The following is a 20,823-nucleotide window of genomic DNA, read 5'->3' on the forward strand; positions in this document are numbered from 1 at the left end:
TGCTTCTATTAGCAGGGTTGGAAGCCGATGAGTTTATAAGACAATACCTTTCATTGACTGTCATTAAAAGAGCAGTATCGTAGAAACAACTGGCAGTCTGATCAAGACCACCACTGGCTCAATGGAAGAATGCAAAACTGCACACATTTTAATGAAGACTCTCTGCACCTAAATATCTGGGAAAGCAAAATGATAGCTGTTTGCTTCTAGGATAATTATGCTGCCTCTTTTATATACTACCATAAGGAAGTGGCATAACTAATTCAGTTAAGCAGCCTTTCCAAAACAGAACAGTTAATTCCTTATTATGATAAATACTAGCTTGATCTTAAACTCACAAGGTAACTAGTTCCTCATTAATTAATTTAGGTTTTCTCCTTTAATTTTTTTCTTGTTTTTTATTTAGTAAGCACCAAAACTGAGAAAGAAACTGATTCTTGATTTTACTGTTTATTTGTCCATTTATTTTTGAGCTGAGAGGCTGAGATATTTGAGCAACTTTCATATAGTTCCAGTCTGGCAAATGGAAATGATGCCTAAGCAAAACAGGTGTTCACCTACTGAAGGACACTGGCGTGCTGCGAACAGCAAATTACCAAGGTGTATCATGATGAACTGTAGCATGCGGCTTAAAGTTGGCACAGGAGTAAGCAATTTTATGTATCACTAACCAAAAATAGAGCTGCACAGTGCAGAAGCAAGGCATTTGGTCCATCAAGCATGTGCTATCTTTTCTCAGGGGTACACCCAGTCAATCCCACCCCTGGGCACTTTTCCCAGAACTTTACATTTTATTTTTCCATCAGTTAATCTGATTCCTCTTTGAACGTTCATTGTTGAATGTTATAATACTATTAACTTCTGTGAATAAAGAACAGAGATGGAGGAATTATTCCGGAATATGCCCATGGCATTTGGAGACAGATATTGATACTATTTTTGAACCACGTTAGTTTATTCACACTACCTCTGCCTGATGTTAATGGTCACAAGTACAGGCATATGCATTGATAATTTAAAAGCATTCGTCTGGTGTTTTTTGGGTTATTACAATGTAACTGGAATGCCAATTCCCATTTTTTTTAGAAATAGAATGGACCTGCAATGGGGGAAAAAGTTTTGGCTGTAAAATTAGAGGGAGAGAGAGATTGACAATGTGTATCCCTCTTCCATGTCTTTGGTTATTTTCAACTTGACTATTCCAGTTCCATCCTGACTGGTTTCCCTCGTCCTATTCTCTGTGAACTTCAGGTCATCCAATACTCTGCTGCTCATGTTCTTCAAACCTGTCCATCAGTATTGACCCCTCCCTATCTTTATAACTGCTCTGGCTCTGTAAATCTACAAAAAAATCTGCGCTTCTCTAATTATGGCCACATTCAACACTCAAAAACTTAGTTACTTCACTATTGGTGGCTGTGCTTTCAATTGCTGAATCCCCACGGTTAAGAATTCCATCCCTAAGCTTTGCCATTTCCCTACCTTTCCCTGATTGAAATGTTTATTAAGACCCTGTCACCTGATCTCTTACCACTTTGCAAAACATAACGTTATTTTTTTGTTTGCTAACACTCATGTGAAATGGGGATATTTTTTAACCACGTTAAAGGCACTATTTAGATAGAATTTTCAGTTGTGGATGCAGGGATGATCCTGCTCATAGCGAGAGCCAAGCTCTTCCTGCTTTCAAACTAAAATAGATAGCAGTGTACAATAATCTACATTTACTGGGCCTGTTTCCTTGAGGGCCTTCTAGGGCTGAAGAATTTTAATTAAGAGACCAACAAGGTTGGGTTTGCTTTTTTTTTGGAATGAAGGAAGATGAGGCTTAATTGAGGAACATAAAATTATGGGAGACCTAAGCAAGGTAAATGGAAAGGACTTATTTCTTTCATAGAGAAGCCAGTAAACTGGGGGCCTGGATTCAAGTTAATTAGGAGAAGGATTAGAGGGGAGATGGGAGCAATATTCACCTGTGGAATAGTGGGTGCAGCCTGAAAGGGAGGTGGAGACAGAACCCCTCATCACAATTAAAGTACATTGAACAAGCACTTAAAGAGCCTTAACCTACATGGCTGCTGACCAAGAGGTGGGAAATGGGAATTAACATAAATGGATTCTTTGGAGATGATGAGCTGAATCCCTCCTTCCTATGTTACAAATTTCAATCACTTCCATGGTTACGTGGTGACTTTTTCAGGCATGTATGATTGTCAAGAAGATCATCAATTACCACTGCTACTCATCTTCCAGGGGTCTGGACATTCCTGAGACCAGATGTTGTGATTGTTGAACTTGATGTGTTTGAATTTGAGTGTCAAAGAACTGTTAGGAAGAGGAAGCAGGGGCAGTTCAATGCAGAACAAAGATGGATCTCTCTAAGTGTAAATGCCCCATGTGCTAAGGCGCTACACCAGCTTGCTTAAGGAGGATGTCGATTCCAGCTGATATCTGCAATCCATTGTCCTGTATTGGCTGTGAACAGCAATGATGCAGGTAATGAGTAGTGACATAAGGGGACAGAGCCTCTCCTCTCATTCATCATCATTGACCATCAAAGTGCATGATTGTGGCTTTCAGGTGAGGACAGGTTTATCTGTTATCTACTTGGGTAAGAATTCGATTTTGGTTGCCAGTGCTAAGTGTATAACCATGCTACAGCTGTGCATTGTGCTTGGTAATGCATTTCAGAAATGGTGGTAACAATATACTTCCACTATTATGCACTTAATTAAGACTCAAACTGAGTTCCTACTTAGGGAAATCCAGATTTAAGACCATAGATTAAAGGTAGTTGCCAATAAATTTAGTAGTTAATTCAGGCAAACTTACTATAATGAAATTGGTGAGAATGTGAGGCTAATAGAATTGATGCATTTAAGTTAAAGTAATAGGTTATGGTGATAAAGGGAGATGCAGTGGAGTAGAAGTAGGGTTATGTGTAGCATATACCTGCTTGCCTGAATGATGTATTTCAGTGTAACTTCTAGTGAAACCAACAACCAAATGATGAGTACTACCAGTCATCAAGATTAGTTGGGACCCAAGGTCTTGCTGAGTTTTACGCAACCTTGGGGACACGTCAATTAGAACACTCTGTAGAGTTCTCATTTCCATGCCCAAAGGAGGAGTCAATGCAGGGAAGATTGATTGCTAGGATGTGGTGAGATGAGAGTGACCTAAATTGACTGAAGAATAAAATGTGTTCCCATTGAGACCATGTAGATTTCTGAGTGGGATAGAGAGGATGGGTGCTGATAAGTTTTTCCTTGAGCTGTAGAGTCTAGAGCCAAGGAGCATCATCTCAAGATAAGGGGCTGACCATTTAGGGGTGAGTTGAGGAGAGAGTTCTTTACACACAGGGTTGTGAATCTTTGGTATCAAGTCTAAGATTGAGATGCAAGAGACTGCAAATGCTGGAATTTGGAGCAACAAACATCTGCTGGAGGAACTCAGCAGGTTGAGCAGCATCTGTGGGAGGAATTGTCAACATTAATGGATGAATTGCTGACAATTCCTTTGCTCCTACAGATGCTGCTCGACCTGAGTTCTTCCTGCATCTTGTTTGTTGCTCTGAGCTTGAGACATGTGGAAGCTGAGGGAGCAGGAGATGTGGGGATTGGGAAGGTGTGTGGACTTGGAGGTACAGGAACAGCTTTGATCTGACTGAATGATACAGCAGGCTTAGGGGCTGGTAGGGCCAACTCCTGCTCTTTTTTTTTGTATGTTCTTGGCAATTTCTCCAAGTGATTCTATTTAATAAAAATGAAGCTGTATGATATAATAAATTCTCAAAACCAATAGTTTTTTGATATTTAGTGATAAATTGTATTGGGAGCATTTTGATTTTCAAGATTATAAAGTGCTTTGGTGAGATAAACACAGGAAAAATTGCTTTCACTGATGGATGAGTGAGTAACAAGGGGCCATCAACCCTAGGCTGTCACTAGAACATTAAATGGGGCAATGGAAATGTTTTGACACTGAATTATCAGAACATGGAATGGTTGCCATAGGTGGCTGTGAAGACAGAAGATGCTGCTTCATTTAAATGCTACAAAAGAAACAATATTATGAACAAAGGGAAAAAGTAAGTGAAAAGAGACTGGAGTACATAACATCCACTGGATAGCAAGCACTTGCACAGGATTATAGAACAAAGGCTGGTGGATGGACATAAAAAATGAATCAGCCAGTCTAATCTAGGAGCACTTAAACCTGTTTGGGGGACCATTTTCAGGTTAGAGCAGAAGATTGTTGGCCAAAATAGTTGCCAGCACTTTTGTGCACTAAGTGCTAAGCATGGTGGTGACTTCCATTGTACAGTGATGTCAAATCGTACACAACACCCGTTTGATATTGTAGATGTAAAATTCTCACATACATATAGCTTGAGAGAGCACCAGCCACTGTTTTAATCGAAAGGTTGGTTCAGGTCCTGGAAAAGGAAAACATGAAATTAGTCCTCCAGTGTGTCAGTTCCTCAAGTACATCCCAATTTGTAGCACTTATATTCTTCAGTAAACCACTCTTGTTTGACCATATACCTAATCCTCATGGCATAGTTGTTGCTGTGTGTATCTATATTGTTATAATATAACTTGCCCAATGTACCCTACTCTACCATGTATGCAGCATAATACTGCAAATTGAACTATTACACGGTCTCCATCAATTCACATCCCTGTCACTAAATGTTGTACAGTATATATTACACTATGCATCCTTTACCATCCTTGTCCCCAGGTTTACACAGTTAGGATTGATACCTTACCTTATCACTTCCCCTGGATCCTAATTCCCTCCTGCTGCAGTGCAATAACCGTTGGTGGGAAATGAATTGCACCAAAAATGTGCGCTATCTATATCTCAGGTTCAGAGAAAGTGCACTAAAGCTGATGAGCTAGAGTTATAGTATGCAGAAAAAGGAAGCATTTGCATGTGTAAAACAAATGGTCAAACTCCAGACCCAGGTCCACCAATTGTGTGTCGCACTTCCTCATAAAGGAAACTAGCACATAAATTGTCACAATTTTACTCACATAATATGAATTCACATATCATACTCAATAATCACAAGGGCAAGATTAAGCAAAGCCAGATTTTATTGCAACATTGTCCTGCATAGTGATATACATCTTTGATACTCCATTGGAGTTCTCCTTATAAAAATACCCAGCCAATATTCACTTTAAAATATATTTATAATTCCATAAAGTTTAGGCATTGTTCGAGTAGCTACATAATAAAAGTTCATAACAACAGATCTAGAAATTAAAGTTTCAATACTTTGGCTTTACCAACAGAAACAAAAATCTGCACTGTTCCAACCAATCTGCTGCACCAGTTATGTTAAAGAGCCAATGGGAATATGTTGTGCATTTTGGGTCAAACAGGAGCTCCCATCAGTTTGACTGACTGACTGACTGACTGAAGATTGCTTTTGTTTTAGTGGCCAATATCACATTTGATAACACACTCTGCTTCATCACATATGACCTATTTATCATGGACTGAAGTGATCACACATACCCTACATAATCAGATTTACCATTAATTAGTATCATGTACTCTAAACTATTGCAAAAAACACTACATTACTACATATGACAATAATTAGGGTATAAAGCTATGGTATATGAACCCTACATCATCACGTATACCCTGCATATTAATGCATTCTATATCATAACAGGTCATGTTTTTAGCAAACACATCACATTGTGCAGCACTTATATTCTTCAGTAATACACTTCTGCTAGGACGTATACCCAAACCTCATGTCATAGTTGTTGGTATGCATATCGATATATCGTATTGTTATAATATAACTTGCCCCATGTACCCTATTTTATCACTTATGCAGAATAATACAGCAAATTGAGCTATTACATGGCCTATATGCATTCACATCTCTGTTACAAAATATTGTATATATATTATAGAGATACAAATTGTGGGAAATACACATCAGGCTGCATCTGTGGGAAGAGAAACAGAATTAATATTTCAAGTTGAAGACGGAAGCCTGACCTGCTGGGCATATCCCCCTGCTCTGGACTTCACAACTCCTACATTCTTTGTCTATGTTCTCGCCCTCTGACTGCTCCCATTCACTCATTGACCAGATAACCTTGTTTACAACATAGCCCCATGGTCACCTCAGTTTTATCCTTTCATAGACAGCCCCACCTCCCTGCAGTTTATCCAGCTTCTTTGCTCTCCTTTCCAGTTCTGAAGAAGGTCGTCCACCTGAAACGTTAACAGTTTCTCTTCCCTGAGAAGTGGCCTGACCATTTCCAATATTTTCTATTTTTACTTTAGATTTCCAGCAATCTGCAGGTTTTTTTGATTGTCACTGTAGATACTATACCACCCTTTACCAGCATTGTCCTCAGGGTAACAAACATGTATTATATTAGGATCAATACCCTAACTTATCAATTACCCTGTACCCTAATTCCCTCCTGCTGTAGTACAAGCTTTGTAAATGGGAAATGAATCGCACCAAAAGTGTGTGTCTATTTCTCTGATTTGGAGTGAAAGGAGAGAAATTGCATTAAATTTGATAGACTTCACCGAGGAAGGAATGAAAAGGACATGCTGTTAAAGATGGGACACACTGCCACACTGAAGCAGTTGAGGTAACTGGCCTAAGTGTGTTTAAAGGTTATGGTGATAAGGTGAGATGAAGTAGGGTGGGAGGAGGCTTTTTGTGGAAGACGGCCTCCATGGACTAGTCGAGCTAAATGGCCTGTTTCCGTGTGGTAAATTCTACATAATTCAAAGGATAGCAGAGGTATGCCTCTTGAGCAGACAAACACATATTACTTTTCACTTCTGCTGACAGTGGAGTGGATGCTCAGATAGAATCTTGATTCTTCTGTTCCTCTGGTGAATTATTTCCCTAAACAAGAGTTGGGGAGTTTGATTTAATTTGCAGTCCTTTCTCTTGAACGATGGGGCTGAACTTTGGGAGGAAATACTTCTCAGTAAAGAGTTAGCAGCAGCAACATCAACATGTAGAATCACCCCCTCCCTCTCCCTCTCCCTCTCCCCCAAGAATAAACACTGGCAAACTTGGACTGAGTGACCTGTTTCTGTGCCGATTACTCAATTTAACTTTCTTACTTATTATGATATAGGAGGCCATTTGGCCCACCTGATTGTTGGTTCCCAGCAGTGCCAACCTATCATTCCCATTCACTTTCCTTATTTCCTTGCAACTTATTCTCTCTCAAACATCCATCAAATCCCATTTGATTCTTTTGCCACCCACCTACACTAGGGTGTAATTTGGAGTAACCAGTTAACCTATAGCATATTTTTTGGGATGTGGGAGAAAAGTGGAGCACTCGGCAGAACCTGCTCACAGGCGAACATACAAATTCAATGCAGGTGGCACCGGGGGTCAGGCTCGAACTTGTGTCCCTGGAGCTGGGAGGCAGTAAATGCTGCGCCATGGTGCTCCCCTTGATTTGGAAGTATTTATATATTTTAATGAAAAGGAAAGATGACACGATTGATTCGTTCTAAGAGCTAGACTTACCAGCATGTTTACTCAAAGCCAAGGAACCCAACACAACCCCCCCCCCCCCCTCAGTAAATTGAAAATAATCCCCGTCTTTCTTTCCTGTTACAAACTGGAGCAGTACTTCTCTGCAATGGAGACACTGCATTAAAATAGGACACAGCATGCAAAAATGTCACTGAGCACATTGTACTGTGTTCTCCCACTTTCATAGGGACACAAGTTCAATTTGGAGTGAATGAGAATTACATCATCTGCACTGTGCAGTATCATAAATATCAAGCTGTAGCACTCAAGGAGTAGGCATGCTGTTGGAAATTCCTGCCCTTGAAATCTCAGCCCTTGAGGTTTAGGAAAACTGAACAGAATCATCGGAGTTTGCCTCTCTACATAAAGGGTATGGTCATCATAATGACTTGCAGTGCCAGGAGCAACCTGCACAGACGCTATTGTTGTTAGCTTTGTTCTACATGCAGGCATTCATGGAATCCAATAAGGCCAGTATTTATTGCCCATCTCTTAATTGCCTTTAAACTGAATGGTTCCCTTGACCAGTTCATTTGTAATCATATCAAGTACACTACTCTGGGTATGCAGTCACATTTGGTACAGATTTCCTTTTCCCAAAGCATCATTAGTGGCCCAGATGGAGTGTCATGGTCACTATTACTGGTACTAATTTTGTAGTCAATAACCTGAACTGAAATTCCTCAGCTGCAGTGGTGGGATTTGATTTCATGCTTGCAGAACATCAGTGAAGAGCACTAGATTGCATCAGCACTAGGCTTCTGCATCCCTTATTGCAGTGCTGACCTGAGGGATATGCTCCATTTCTTGTACTTCTATCCATCAGGGCCTTGTGTTCTTCTGGGTAAAGTCCTTGCTTTTACCATTCTACTGACTTTGCAGATTAAGACATTTTCGTAACCTCTGCATTCTCTTTTTTATATTTTTGTTAATCATTTTTTTCTGTAAAAACAACACTTTTCAGAATTTGCTGCTGCATTTTGGTAGAGAAAGGGAAAAACTCAATCAACCAATGGCAAAAATAATCAATGCTAACCTTTCTCATATCTGGGTTCCAAATGATAGACCTTTTTGTTTAAGAGTTGAGGGCCTCGTCTGTAGAATCCAGAATCATAGTGGTTCCAATTGTGAACCTCTCACTAGACGAGGAAGGGAAATTGCACAGAGGAACTGCTGAGCCTTGTAACTGTCATATTTCTTGCATTGCAAAGTAGACTTTACTTCCTAATGCTGCCCTTGACAATTTTCATGCTTTCATCTCCAAACAAAGCAAGTGATGCCATCAAAAAAGTATTCAGCCAACTTGCACATTTAAAATCCCCATCATCCTTGCCTCCAAATAAGACTGATCACCCCACACAACTTCATTTCAACCTCTTAAACAAAAAGAAATAATTTGCATGCAAAATCATTCGGGGATTCAAGAAAACTGTGTGGCTTTTTCATTTTGATTTGCACTTTGGGTTCATTTGTGATAAACACATCAGAGATAGGTGGAAAAGGCTGTTCAGCTAAGATTCAGGACTGATCCAATCAGGTAACAAAGAGTATTTTGCTATCCAATTGGACATGGAATATATTGGGTGACCAATGATGGGGAAATAGGGGTGGGGCATTGGCAGTGGGAAGTTACGTTAAGAAACTTCCCAGAACTATGGCTAAACTGGGATGGCAACTCCAAATACAATTCAGCCAAATATAATACCCAGTGATACTTCACAAATTCAGTCATGTAGGAGTGTGGTCAAATGGCTTACTTAGATCACACAAAGACCACTTGGGGCATTCAGCACAAGGAGTTTGTAATGAACAAGAAGTCAATCATCAGTCAGTCTGTAATCATTACTAGTATCAAACAACAGCCTGTAGAACAGCAAATAAATCAACATGCACAGGCCTGTGAAAAAATACAACTTAAATGCAGAACCAGGTTTGGATAATGACAGAAATATCACTGTTTGTGTGAACTCACAGGTACACCAGCATAATTTCAATGTGCAATAATACATATATATATATATCTATAAGAATACAAAATATATATATTGATAGGTTAGTACCTCCCTTTATCTTCAAGGTTAGCTCCTCATACTGTCATTATCAATTGCCCATCAGAACAGTTGGCTCATTGAATTACTGATTAATTGTTTTCTTCATAGAACAAACTCTCTCTCTCTCACACACACACACACACACACACACACACACACACACACACACACACACACACACACACACACACACACACACACACACACACACACACACACACACACACACACACACACACACACGAATGGGAATAAAGCAAACCCAGAATGTGTAATCGACTGCAAAATACATCTGCTGATATCTGGATAGATTCTGCCGTTGTCAGGGGGATTCAACATTTTTAAGCCGAGTCAGAATCCGGGAGGTAAAGTCTACTCCTTTATCGTGCTTCAGCCCATGTTTATATTGTCCTACTTGCATTCGTAACACAAGCACATAAAAGGGCAAAAAACTGCATAGCATAAAGTCTCAATACTGGCACATATCTTCCATACGGAGGTTAGTGATGTATGATACTGAATGGAGGATTAATCAATCTGTTTAATGGTTTTGCTTTACCACGGAGTTAAAGGAGGCTAAATTTCAGCAAAACTGTCAGCCCTGAACAATCCTTAATTGATAAAAAGTACAGGAATAAACACCACAATTCTTTTGCATGTTCTAACCGGTTATCTGCAGAAAACAATCTCATGCACCTATCACAGCAGCACCTTTTGCTCTCTTACTTCCCTGACTACATTACTTTGTCCTTATTAAGACTCCAGAAAACTAAGAAAAGATTGGTATATGCAACACAATTTCTGGAGGAGCCAGAGGCTGTTTTGACTAACACTACCCACATGATCTGAGATGCTCAGTATAATGCTGGAGCCCCCATTTTCTGCGGTTTCCTGGCCCAGCACTTTTCGAGCTACCCACTGGTAAGTAACACTGCACCCAACACAGACACATTCTGATTGGAAATCAACAAGCACAGGCATTCCCAAGGGCAAGGGAGCGAGAGACGGAGCCTGAGAGCAACGAACTTTTGAAAGGTCTAGGATGCTTTTGTGTGACTGTTTGGTTGGGTTGACTTTTCCTGTATGTTGGCAAAACAAAGTCCGTTTCTATGATCAGCTGTCCTTCTGGTGCCTCGGCTATAAGTCAACCTCAAGGCAAGTCAATCCCGAGGCAACTCCCCCTCGATGCACTTTCCCACCTGGTCTGTCGTAACAAAGATTATTGTCCAATTGTTCCACTGATTCCCAATCAAGGTGAGTGCCACCCGCTGTAATAAATTAAGAAACTAAAAACAAATCCTGTTGCTCATAGAGTTAGCAGCTGGCATAGTTCTTTGCCACTGCCAACTTTGGCAAAATATGAATGGTATAAATTAAGGACAGGTATCAAAGAGGGAATGAAGGTGGGATTGATATGCATTGGATGTGTGTGACTTGGCCCAAGGCAGCTAAGTGGAAGTTGCTGCATGGATGAAGCTCCCTGAAAACCACAATGTTACACGTCTCTTAAGCTACATATCCTCCTGGGTTAGTAAGTAAATGAGAGCTGTAGTTAAAATAAAAGCTTATGCAATACCTTACCATGGCTATTTACAAGGAGGCTGACACCAGTGGAAATCTGAGGGACTGTGAATTAAACATAGCCCGTGCAGAATTAAATACAAGGATGCGAGGAGTATCTATACATATACAAGTAACTGGCTCTTCAGGTTTTGCAGTTATTGTCTGGGAATCCTTGTCTCTTTTTTTTGCGGTAGCTGGGTTGTATCCGAGAACACAGAAACTCTCCATTTATATCTGTATCATCGTGCTGGCAAAGGTGGATGTTTCTGCGGAGTACCCCAGCATGGCTTTGCCTGGATAAATATGCCGCATTGTACCTGTGCTTCAGCAACAACAACAGCAAAAACAAAAGAAACACAACAAAACGAGATACTCTTGACCTTTCCCTTGAGTAGCAGTGCTAAGGTTTACTACTTTTCTTCATGGTTGGCATAAATGCCAGCCTCCCAGCGCAAAGCCATGGCGCTCTTCCGGCGGGTCACCCTGGTGGCCTCCAGGACCTGGAAGAATTGCAAACCCCAAGAGAAGTGAATGGAAGGAAAAATCAATCAACCAATGTTTCTAAGCAATGAAAATCTCCTTCATCAAAGTGAACTCCCACTTCACGCTGACAGGTTACTCCAGCCACTGTTGGGTTGGCAGATTAACTGGGGGTGGCCCAGTGGTGCAGCGAGTGGTGCTGCCACCTCACAGCTCCAGCGACCTGGGTTCAATCCTGACCTCCGGTGCTGCCTGTGTGGAGCTTGCAAGTTCTCCCTGCGACTGTGTGGATTCCCTTCCATGTCGCAAAGGTGTGCAGATTATGAGGTTAATTGGTCACAGTGAATTGCCCCTAGTGTACAGACGAGTGCTAGAATCTGGGAAGAGTTAATGAGAATGTGGGTATAAAATGGATTAGGGCAGGATTAATGTAAATGATGGCATGGATTCAGTGGGCTGAAGGGCCCATTTTCATGCTATATCTCTCCCCATCTCTAAATCCTAATTAAGGGTACTATCCCAAATCTTTGGTCAAGCATCATGGTAAAATCGGTTGCTGTACAGGATTCCTACTCTATTTAGTTTGGAGCTCAGAAGCAACCAGTTGGCTATTGGTGGTTCACTGGGGTAGGACGACAGATCTTTTCCCCAAAGAGTATACTAACATTTTAAATCCAGATTTATTCAATAAACTAATTTTATCTTCTAGCTGCCGTGGTGGGATTTGAACTCGCATCTCTGGTTACTATACTACTACATTCCCATTACATGTAACACTCCTCAATCTGCTCCTTAAATAATCTTCTCATAATTATTTTCTTTTCAAATGGTGGAGATAAAAATGGAAATCCAAAATAGAGACAATGAAGTCCTCGGAATGCCCAATAGCTGATTTGCATCTGACAGGGAGATGGGTTAGTGTTTTGAGAGTGATCCTGAATTACAGCAGTTTAATCATTCACCTTTCAGGTGCCAACCAATCTGCTGCACTTTTTCTGTTTTTACATATATATTGTTCCTTTTAACTCAACATAAAACAGGTGTTTGTGGTGTTAGTAACACATCTCCACAGCAGAGAGGGGTGGTGAGGTGAGGGAACGACTAAAATATAAATATAACACCATACTTCTTTAGGGCACTAATAATTCATTGTATTTTTAAATTATTCCCTCTTGTAAGTCTGAATGTTGTTAAAAATCTGGCAACGTTAGTTGACTTTCACTGACAGATCAGGAAACTGATCTATTACTAATAAAGGCCAAATGGACATTACATTGATAATATTAACAGGATGGTGACCAATTCAACCCCCTAGCCCAACTTTATTCCAATGGAGGGAGTGGTATTGTGTCAGTCTTCAGCACAGATTAAAGCATTGCTGTTCCCTTTCACCACTGGCTTTACCTTTTGAATTCATTCCAGATACGATGTTCTGAATCAGAAACTGGCACTGCAGATCATTAGTACCCACTTAACTGGGAGGTCACTTTGAGAAGGAAGTGGCTGCATAAGTAAACGGCAGAAGTTGAGCTCCCTAGGCTGGATTGATTCACAATGTTACAGGGTGGTATCCATCCTCCATGTTGAAACTTTGCTCCAGACTTCCTCTTGTGGACAGCACCAGTCCAGAAAGGAATATGGACCTTTTAATTCCAACGTGGAAGTTTTACTCTTTTGAAATTGGCCCACATTATAAACACAATTAATTGGAATAAAGCAGAATGAATGATTCAATTCCAAATAACTTAGTCTCTCTTGAGAATATTTTATTAACTTGATGGAGTAATTCCCTTGCATTGGAAAGGTCCAATAACTTAATAGAGAATTGAAAGGTGCATGCATGTTCCACACACTAAATATCCATCACCACACAAAGTGTGGTCCCATACAATGCGATGATTGGCAAATAGAAATGTCTCTGCTCTCACGCACGCTTATTCAAGGGCTATTGTCATATTCATTTATTTGGAGCCGATATTGCAAATTAATTTTTAAACAGAGTGTGCTGTTGTAATGTGCGGTCCAACAATACATATCTGATGTTGGATACCACGTTCAAGCCCAGCCTAGGTGAACTAAGAGATGTGTGTCATCAATTTTTTTTATATAAAGAATGTTGAGCACTTGGGTTACAAATCCTCAGAACCCAGCTGCAGTTAACACAAAGTGGGCTACTTCATCATAAATAATTGGAGGCTCTTTTCCCACAGATCCGCCTTCATTACCCATGCTGACTTTGACTCAGTGTCCATCCACTCTAATCTCTACATGGTAATAGAAAAACAAGGAACACTTAGTGAGGTCTGGGGATTGTGTCAACTAAGAAAAAATTTGAATTTATTCAGCACCTTATTAACATGTTCAGGTTTTCTGGGGAAGGAGAGGGAGTAGCAATAGGTCATATGTTCCCTCAAACCTGCACTGCCTTTCAATTAGATCACAGTGCACCCTATTCCTCAATTTTACTTCCCTGTCCAATCAAAAACCTTTGATTCCCAAAGCTATCAATGTCAATCTGGATTATGTTCAATGACGAAGCATCCACAGCCCTGCAGGATGGTGAATTCCCATGATTTTCAACCCTCCTAGCAAAGTGCTTTCATTCCTAAATGATCAAACTGTTATCCCACAACCATACCTCTGGTTCGAGATTCATGTGGCTGAGGGACATAGAACAAGAGCAATTACAGTTCAAAGACTCCCAGGTCTATATAATATGAGCCATATTTAAGAGATTCACCCTTGTCTTTGCTTCAAAAGTAGGTCCAGCTTTGATTGTTAGGGAAAGTCATAAAATGAGAGAGGGCAAATGCAATTAAAACGTAGAGTAGCCCTGGATAAAGGGGCAGGCTTTAGAGACTGGTGGGCCACAGATCAAGAGCTTGGCAGTAGGGTGGGTAATTTTCAGCTGGCATGGATTTGATAGGCTGAACAGTCTGTTTCTGTGCTGCAAATTTTGGTGGTTCTGTTTACTCAAATCACTCCAACATGTTCTCATTAATGAACCCTTGTAGCCTTGCTCTAATATTGCGTGCGTGCAGTAAAACTACTGTTAGTTGCTAAGTACATTATCTTACCATGTGGAGGACACAAAAGATACTTCTAGTTTCACAGGCATTCAGTGTGATCTCTCAGTTTTGGCAATATTTAGGGAATTGTATTGGCTGGGTGCTGTGGATTGTTTTACCATCACATATAATGCAGGTCACAGGTAAACAGACATAGCCACAAAGTACCAAGGTTTTGTATCCCAAGTTTGTTTAATGGTTATTGACATTGTAACCTTATAACTGCTTCTTCTGAGATTGTTAAGTGTATGGGGTGAAGACCAGGGTCACAGGAGTGTGCTGAGAATAACCCACTCACGACAGATCAGTGGTCACTTGCCTGCTTTGGCTGAATAAGTCGCTTTGGGGGATATTCCCAAGACCCCTGTAGCCTTGGAAAGATGATTCTGTTGTTAATGATGGACACATGTCAGGAAGCATGTTGAACATCAGCTCATTAATTGAGGCCCCGGCACCACCTCAGTAGCTGCCGGTGGGCGGTCCATGTTTGGGCCGGAGGCAGGGATTGATTAAGCAAGTTAAAAAGGAAGCACAGTGAATGAGGGAGAGAGAGAGAGATTAATGGTTACAGAGATTTGTAACCGATGAGAAAATGGGTTGTGGATCAACTAATCAATACTCGAACCATTGCAATTTTACAAAACTCACATTCCCGGTTTCCCCATCTGTGACGAGGCTGATTAATTACTCCATCTGTGCCACGTAAAACAATGCAACATTAAAATAGCAGAACGTCTTACAGCTTCCTCTTTCACTCTAAATGGAGAACATATTGAACTGTAGAAAAAGCATTTTTATTTTAAAAAGAAAAAACAACTTGCTCACAAACCTCCTCATGATCCAGGTGAAAGTGATTAAATAATTGCAGAAGATATGCAAGGTACATTTCTACCAAGCTGCAACAGACCTGTTATTTTCAGTTCTTCTTCATTCTCTCTCTCTCACAATCACCACACGCTCTGGGTCAATGAAAGGCTCCAACACTTCCCCATTAATGTACCAATTTAAAAATAGTAATCTTCCATTTCTATAGCTGCTTTCATGTCTTCAGGACACATCTAAACACTTCACCTAGTTGTCCCAGTGGCCAGTCATTTCAATTCTACTTCATATTCCCACACTGACGTGTCTGTCCACGGCCTCCTCCACTGCTAGGTCATGGCCAAACAAAAATTAGAGGAACAACACTTCATATTCCACCTGGGCAGTCTCCAGCCTGGCAGCATGAACACTGAATTCTCAAGCTTCCGGTAACATGCTCTCCCTGTGTCCCTTTTCTCTCTCCTCCTGATCTCCCTGGCCCACATCACCCTCTCTATCGCCCACCTGGCCCACATCACCCTCTCCAGCACCCACCTGGCCCACATCACCCTCTCCATCGCCCACATCACCCTCTCCATCGCCCACCTGGCCCATATCACCCTCTCTATTGCCCACCCGGCCCACATCACCCTCTCCAGCACCCACCTGGCCCACATCACCCTCTCCAGCACCCACCTGGCCCACATCGCCCTCTCTAGCACCCACCTGGCCCACATCGCCTTCTCCATCACCCACCTGGCCCACATCGCCCTCTCCAGCACCCACCTGGCCCACATCACCCTCTCCAGCACCCACCTGGCCCACATCACCCTCTCCATCACCCCTGCACACCTCCCACCAGTTCCCGTCCCCACCTCCCTCCCTTTATTTGCATGCTTCACTGTTCTGTCCTATCATATTCCATCATCTTCAGCCCTTTGTCATTTCCACCTAACACCTCCCGGCTTCTGACATCACTCCCGGCCTCATCTACCTATCACCTGCTAGTTCTTGCTCCACCCCTTCCCTCCACCTTTTTATACTGGCTATCACCCCCTTTCTTCCAGTCCAGATGAAGGGTTTTGGGTCAAAACCCAAAACAGTGACTGTCCATTTCCCTCCATAGATGCCCGACCCACTGAGTTCCTCCAGCGTTTTGTTTGTTACTTCCACTAGTTGCTGTCGTGCTGCAGGGAAACAGACAAGCTCTACTAAATGCCTCTTTGGTTATGAGCTAATAATCTGCTTATTGGCTGAAGGATAAACATTGGCCAGAACTAATTCACTCTTCTGTAGGTTAGTACTATGGGATCTACTACAACTCTGTCGGTGAGTAGTTGGGCATTCATTAGTGTAGCACCTCTGAGGCAGCACTCCCTCAAGTCCTGCAATGGAGTGCCCCTTGAAATTTTGTACTCTATTTAGAACTTGGTCCTTAATCCTTATTTTAATTCGGTTGCATTCTGCCATTATTGTTAATAGAGTCATCGAGTCACACAGCACAAAAACAGGTCCTTCGGCCCACCGTTGAGTACCTACCTACACTAATCCCCCTTATACGTAGATAGGTTAGACAGTCAGAATCTTTTTCCAAGGGTAGAAATGTCAAATACTAGAGGACGTGCGTTTAAGGTGAGAGGGGGAAAAGATTTACGGGCATGTGTGGGGCAAGTTTTTTTTTTACATAGAGACTGATGGTGCCTGGAACAGGTTGCTGGGGGACGACTGGTGAAATCGGATACAATAGTGATGACTGAGTGGCTCTTAGATAGGCACATGAATATGCAGGGAATGGAAGCATATCAATCATGTGCAGGCAGAAGAGTATTTGTATTTTACTTTAAATGAAGAACATATGCAATATGAGAATATATTTCATTTTCTCCTCCACTCCTGAGACACCACTCCCCTCATTTGGTTCGAAGGACAGGACATGGTCTTCATTCTAAAACAGATCCTGACCCTGCTGCTTCTGGGACTTAGAGTCATACAGCATGGAAACAGGCCCTTCGGCCCAACTGGTCCATGCCAAGTGACTTGAGGTCACTTAAGGTTCCTGGAGACAAAGACTTGGAAGTGGGAGGGAGCAGGGTCAAGGGCCCACAACAAAGAACATCGAGTGCGTTAAGGATGCGTGTATTTGCATTTAAGTTGTCTACACAATGTGGCTCTTTAGAAGTGGTTAAACTTACAATCCTGCTAATGTAGCAGCTGGGAGGTTATGGGCAGGGGTGCCTGTCTGTGTGGCTTAGCTGAAAAGAAGATAGGTTTCAAAGTGAGTAGGAATGGCAAAGGTCCTCTATCGAATGGGGTACCCTGTTATTAAAAGCAACATTGGCCTTCCTGTACAAGATCTCTTTCCCTTACTGTTTTCCCAACCCAAGTAGCTGACTTACAAAGGCTGAGTCCTCGGCTGGGGAAGGAGAAATGGCTCGTCACTAAAATTGAAATGTACCTCACAGTGAATCTCCTGGCAGGAACCTTCTAAGAAGAGCGGAGGAAGGTGGAGGAAGGGAGAGGAGGAGGAAGAGGGTGGAGACGAGGTGAAGGAGAGGAGGGGTGGAGAAAGCCAGGATGGGAGGGGAAGAGAAAGGAAGGAGAAGGTGAGGGGTAAGAGGGTATTGCCTAAAAGCATTTCACTACATCGTCCCTTTCATTCTGTTGGGATGTACCTTAAAACATGTCCTCTGGTTATCAACCCGTTTGCCAGTGGGAACATCTTTGCTCTCTGTCACAGCCTTTACAAATTATAAACACTTCCATTAAATCTCCCCTTAACCTTCTCTACAGTGAACCATCCCAGCTTCTTCCATCTCTCTACTTACTTTCCTGTAACTATTCCACGCAGTACCCTCTTTCCAGAGGTAATAAACTTTCTTTTGTCAGCTAACAGTTCTGAGCAAACAGACACTTGTGTGTCATCATCATCAAACTAATCTCCATTGTAATCATTTTCACTGATATACCGTATTATTCAATGTATAAGTTGCAGCTATGTCACTTCCCACCCTTCCCCTCCCCTCCCACCCCATAACTTCTGGGACATCAATTTTGGGAAACCACTTTTCTTGGAAAGTGCCCCACCATCCTCTCATTTAACTCCCCTCCATTCACATGGGGGGGGGGGGGGGTCCACGGGAGGTGGAGGGGGAGGAGCCCAATGGCTGAGGCAATGTGACTGGCTGAATGTGGTCACAGCTGATCAGAACCCAGGAGGAACTCAGCAGGTCAGGCAGCATCTATGGAGGGAAATGGACAGTAAATGTTTTGGGTTGAGACCCTTTCAGTCTAGATGAAGGGTCTCGACCCGAATCATCGATTGTCCATTTCCCTCCATAGATGCTGCCTGACCTGCTGAGTTCCTCCAGCATTTTGTGTGTTGCTCCAGATTTCAGCACTTTCAGTCTCTTGTGTCTCCTGGTCACAGCTGATGTTGAGACCCATAGTTCAGGACGTCTTACTGACGTACACATTGGTGTACAAATTTATGACCCCTCTTTAATCGCCCTTCTCATTGCTTGCTGATAATGATGTCACTTGCATCTTCAACCAATCCAATGCCACTCTGTTACTGATTAACTATAAGGAACTTGAGTTCTTCTTTCATTGTAGTTGCTTTCATTATCCTAACTTAAATCAAATCTCATTCACTCACCCACCTATGCTCATTACTTGTCTCCAGGTCTCTGTTACCTTCCAGATTTGGCCTGAGTTTCAACACTTCTCTGATGGCTACTTTGCCTTCACGTGCCAAGGCCCCCATATTCTGGAAGTCTCTCCCACAATCGCTCCTCTGAACTTCTGCTCCTTCCTTAAATCTCTCTCTCTCTCTAAAACCCAACACTTTGAATGTATAATCTGACTGCCCCAGAAAGAGAAGTTAAACTGATGAGGAAAGATTGAACAGACTGGGCCTCTTTTCCCCTGGGATGGTTGGGGTTGAGGGAAGTTATGAGAAGGTGCAATAGATGTAAGACGATCACTAATATGTCCAACCAGGAATTCAGGAGAATGTTCTTTATAAAGTGGAAAGTACTGTTGTAGGGAATGTTCGAAAGCAATATCAGAAAGGAGACATCAGAAGAACACAAGAGTGAGAATGGAATAGAAGGCTACAGTGTCAGGAGAAGATGGAGAATGGTGGGAGGAGGCTGATGTAGAGAGTGAAGACTGGCTTCAGCCAGTTGAACTGAACGGCTAATTCTTTTGCTATAAATTCTATGCAAGTACTTCTATGCTGAAAGCACATTAAGTTCTACCTAGCGACAACTATTGATACTTTTAACTTATTCATTCAAAAAATGTGGATGACTTTGGCAGGGCCAGCTTTTATTGCCCAGCCTTAATGTTAAATGGCTTACTAGGCCAAGGCATCTTAGCTTTTCATTCTTGATTTATTTGATTACTTGAATTTAAATTCTATCAGTTGCTGATGTGGGGCTTGAACTCATGTCCAACCAGGCCACAGGACACCAATCTAGTAACTTGACCACCACTTCAATTACTCCGGTCTATCAGAACATTGACGTGCAAGCCATACATGCTGGTTACAGCAAGCAACTGACAGGGTAGTTGTGAAGTGATCCTGGCAGAGGAAAGAATACTGGTGTACTGACAGAGAAAAGGAACTGGTAATTGTTAGTCATTCTTCTAAAGAGTGATAGGAACATTGGGAAATCTTTCCTGTATAAGCATGCTTAATGAAATACAAGTTGAATTATATGCTTGAGATTAGAGTTTATGCAGAGATTCATTTTACAGCATTCTTTTGAGGACAGACATTTCCAGGGTTATTTAACGTGTGTTGGGGTAGGGTTATATATTGGGGTTCCAGATCATAGAAGGGGTCCAACATCAGTTACTTTGGGATTTGGGAGGTGGTGGGTTTGCAGGGATCCTTATGCTATTGCAATGACCTTAATGGGGTAGGGGTTAATAGGAAGGCCAATTTATGCAGTGGGGTGGGATGGTCAGAAGAGACCATGTTATGTAGGCTGGCTGCAATAAAAATCTACAGTGAAGACCAGATACTGGGGACTGAATGTGAGACTTAACAGGGAGAATAGTGATGGAATTTGGGAGGGGGGATATGTTTAATAGGGAAGGCTAATTATGGGAATATAGTGGGGAACGTCAGATGGATGGGGAAATATAACATCAGCGTTATCGTATACAGAACTTATTTCAACTTTTAACATGCGAGGTGAGAAGCGCACAGCTAAATTTTGGCAAGTTTATGGTAACATTTCTGTCCTTGTGAAGCAATGCATTTATCATGCAATACAGAATGAAGGGACACACG

At 41.8% G+C, this 20,823-nt stretch overlaps 1 protein-coding gene across 1 annotated transcript in view; it reads right to left on the reverse strand.

Annotated features, from left to right (window-relative positions):
- Positions 1–5,087: 5,087 nt before the first annotated feature.
- The window catches only part of LOC127572564 (A-kinase anchor protein 2), a 30,617-nt gene continuing 14,881 nt past the window's right edge, over positions 5,088–20,823 (reverse strand). Inside the window, exon 4 of the mRNA XM_052019958.1 lies at positions 5,088–11,672. Coding sequence (XP_051875918.1) covers positions 11,583–11,672 — 90 coding nt within the window. The 3' untranslated portion in view covers positions 5,088–11,582. The remainder of the gene's footprint in view (positions 11,673–20,823) is intronic.

Source organism: Pristis pectinata, chromosome 7 (assembly GCF_009764475.1).
Source record: "Pristis pectinata isolate sPriPec2 chromosome 7, sPriPec2.1.pri, whole genome shotgun sequence".
In the NCBI taxonomy this organism is placed as follows: Eukaryota; Metazoa; Chordata; class Chondrichthyes; order Rhinopristiformes; family Pristidae; genus Pristis; species Pristis pectinata.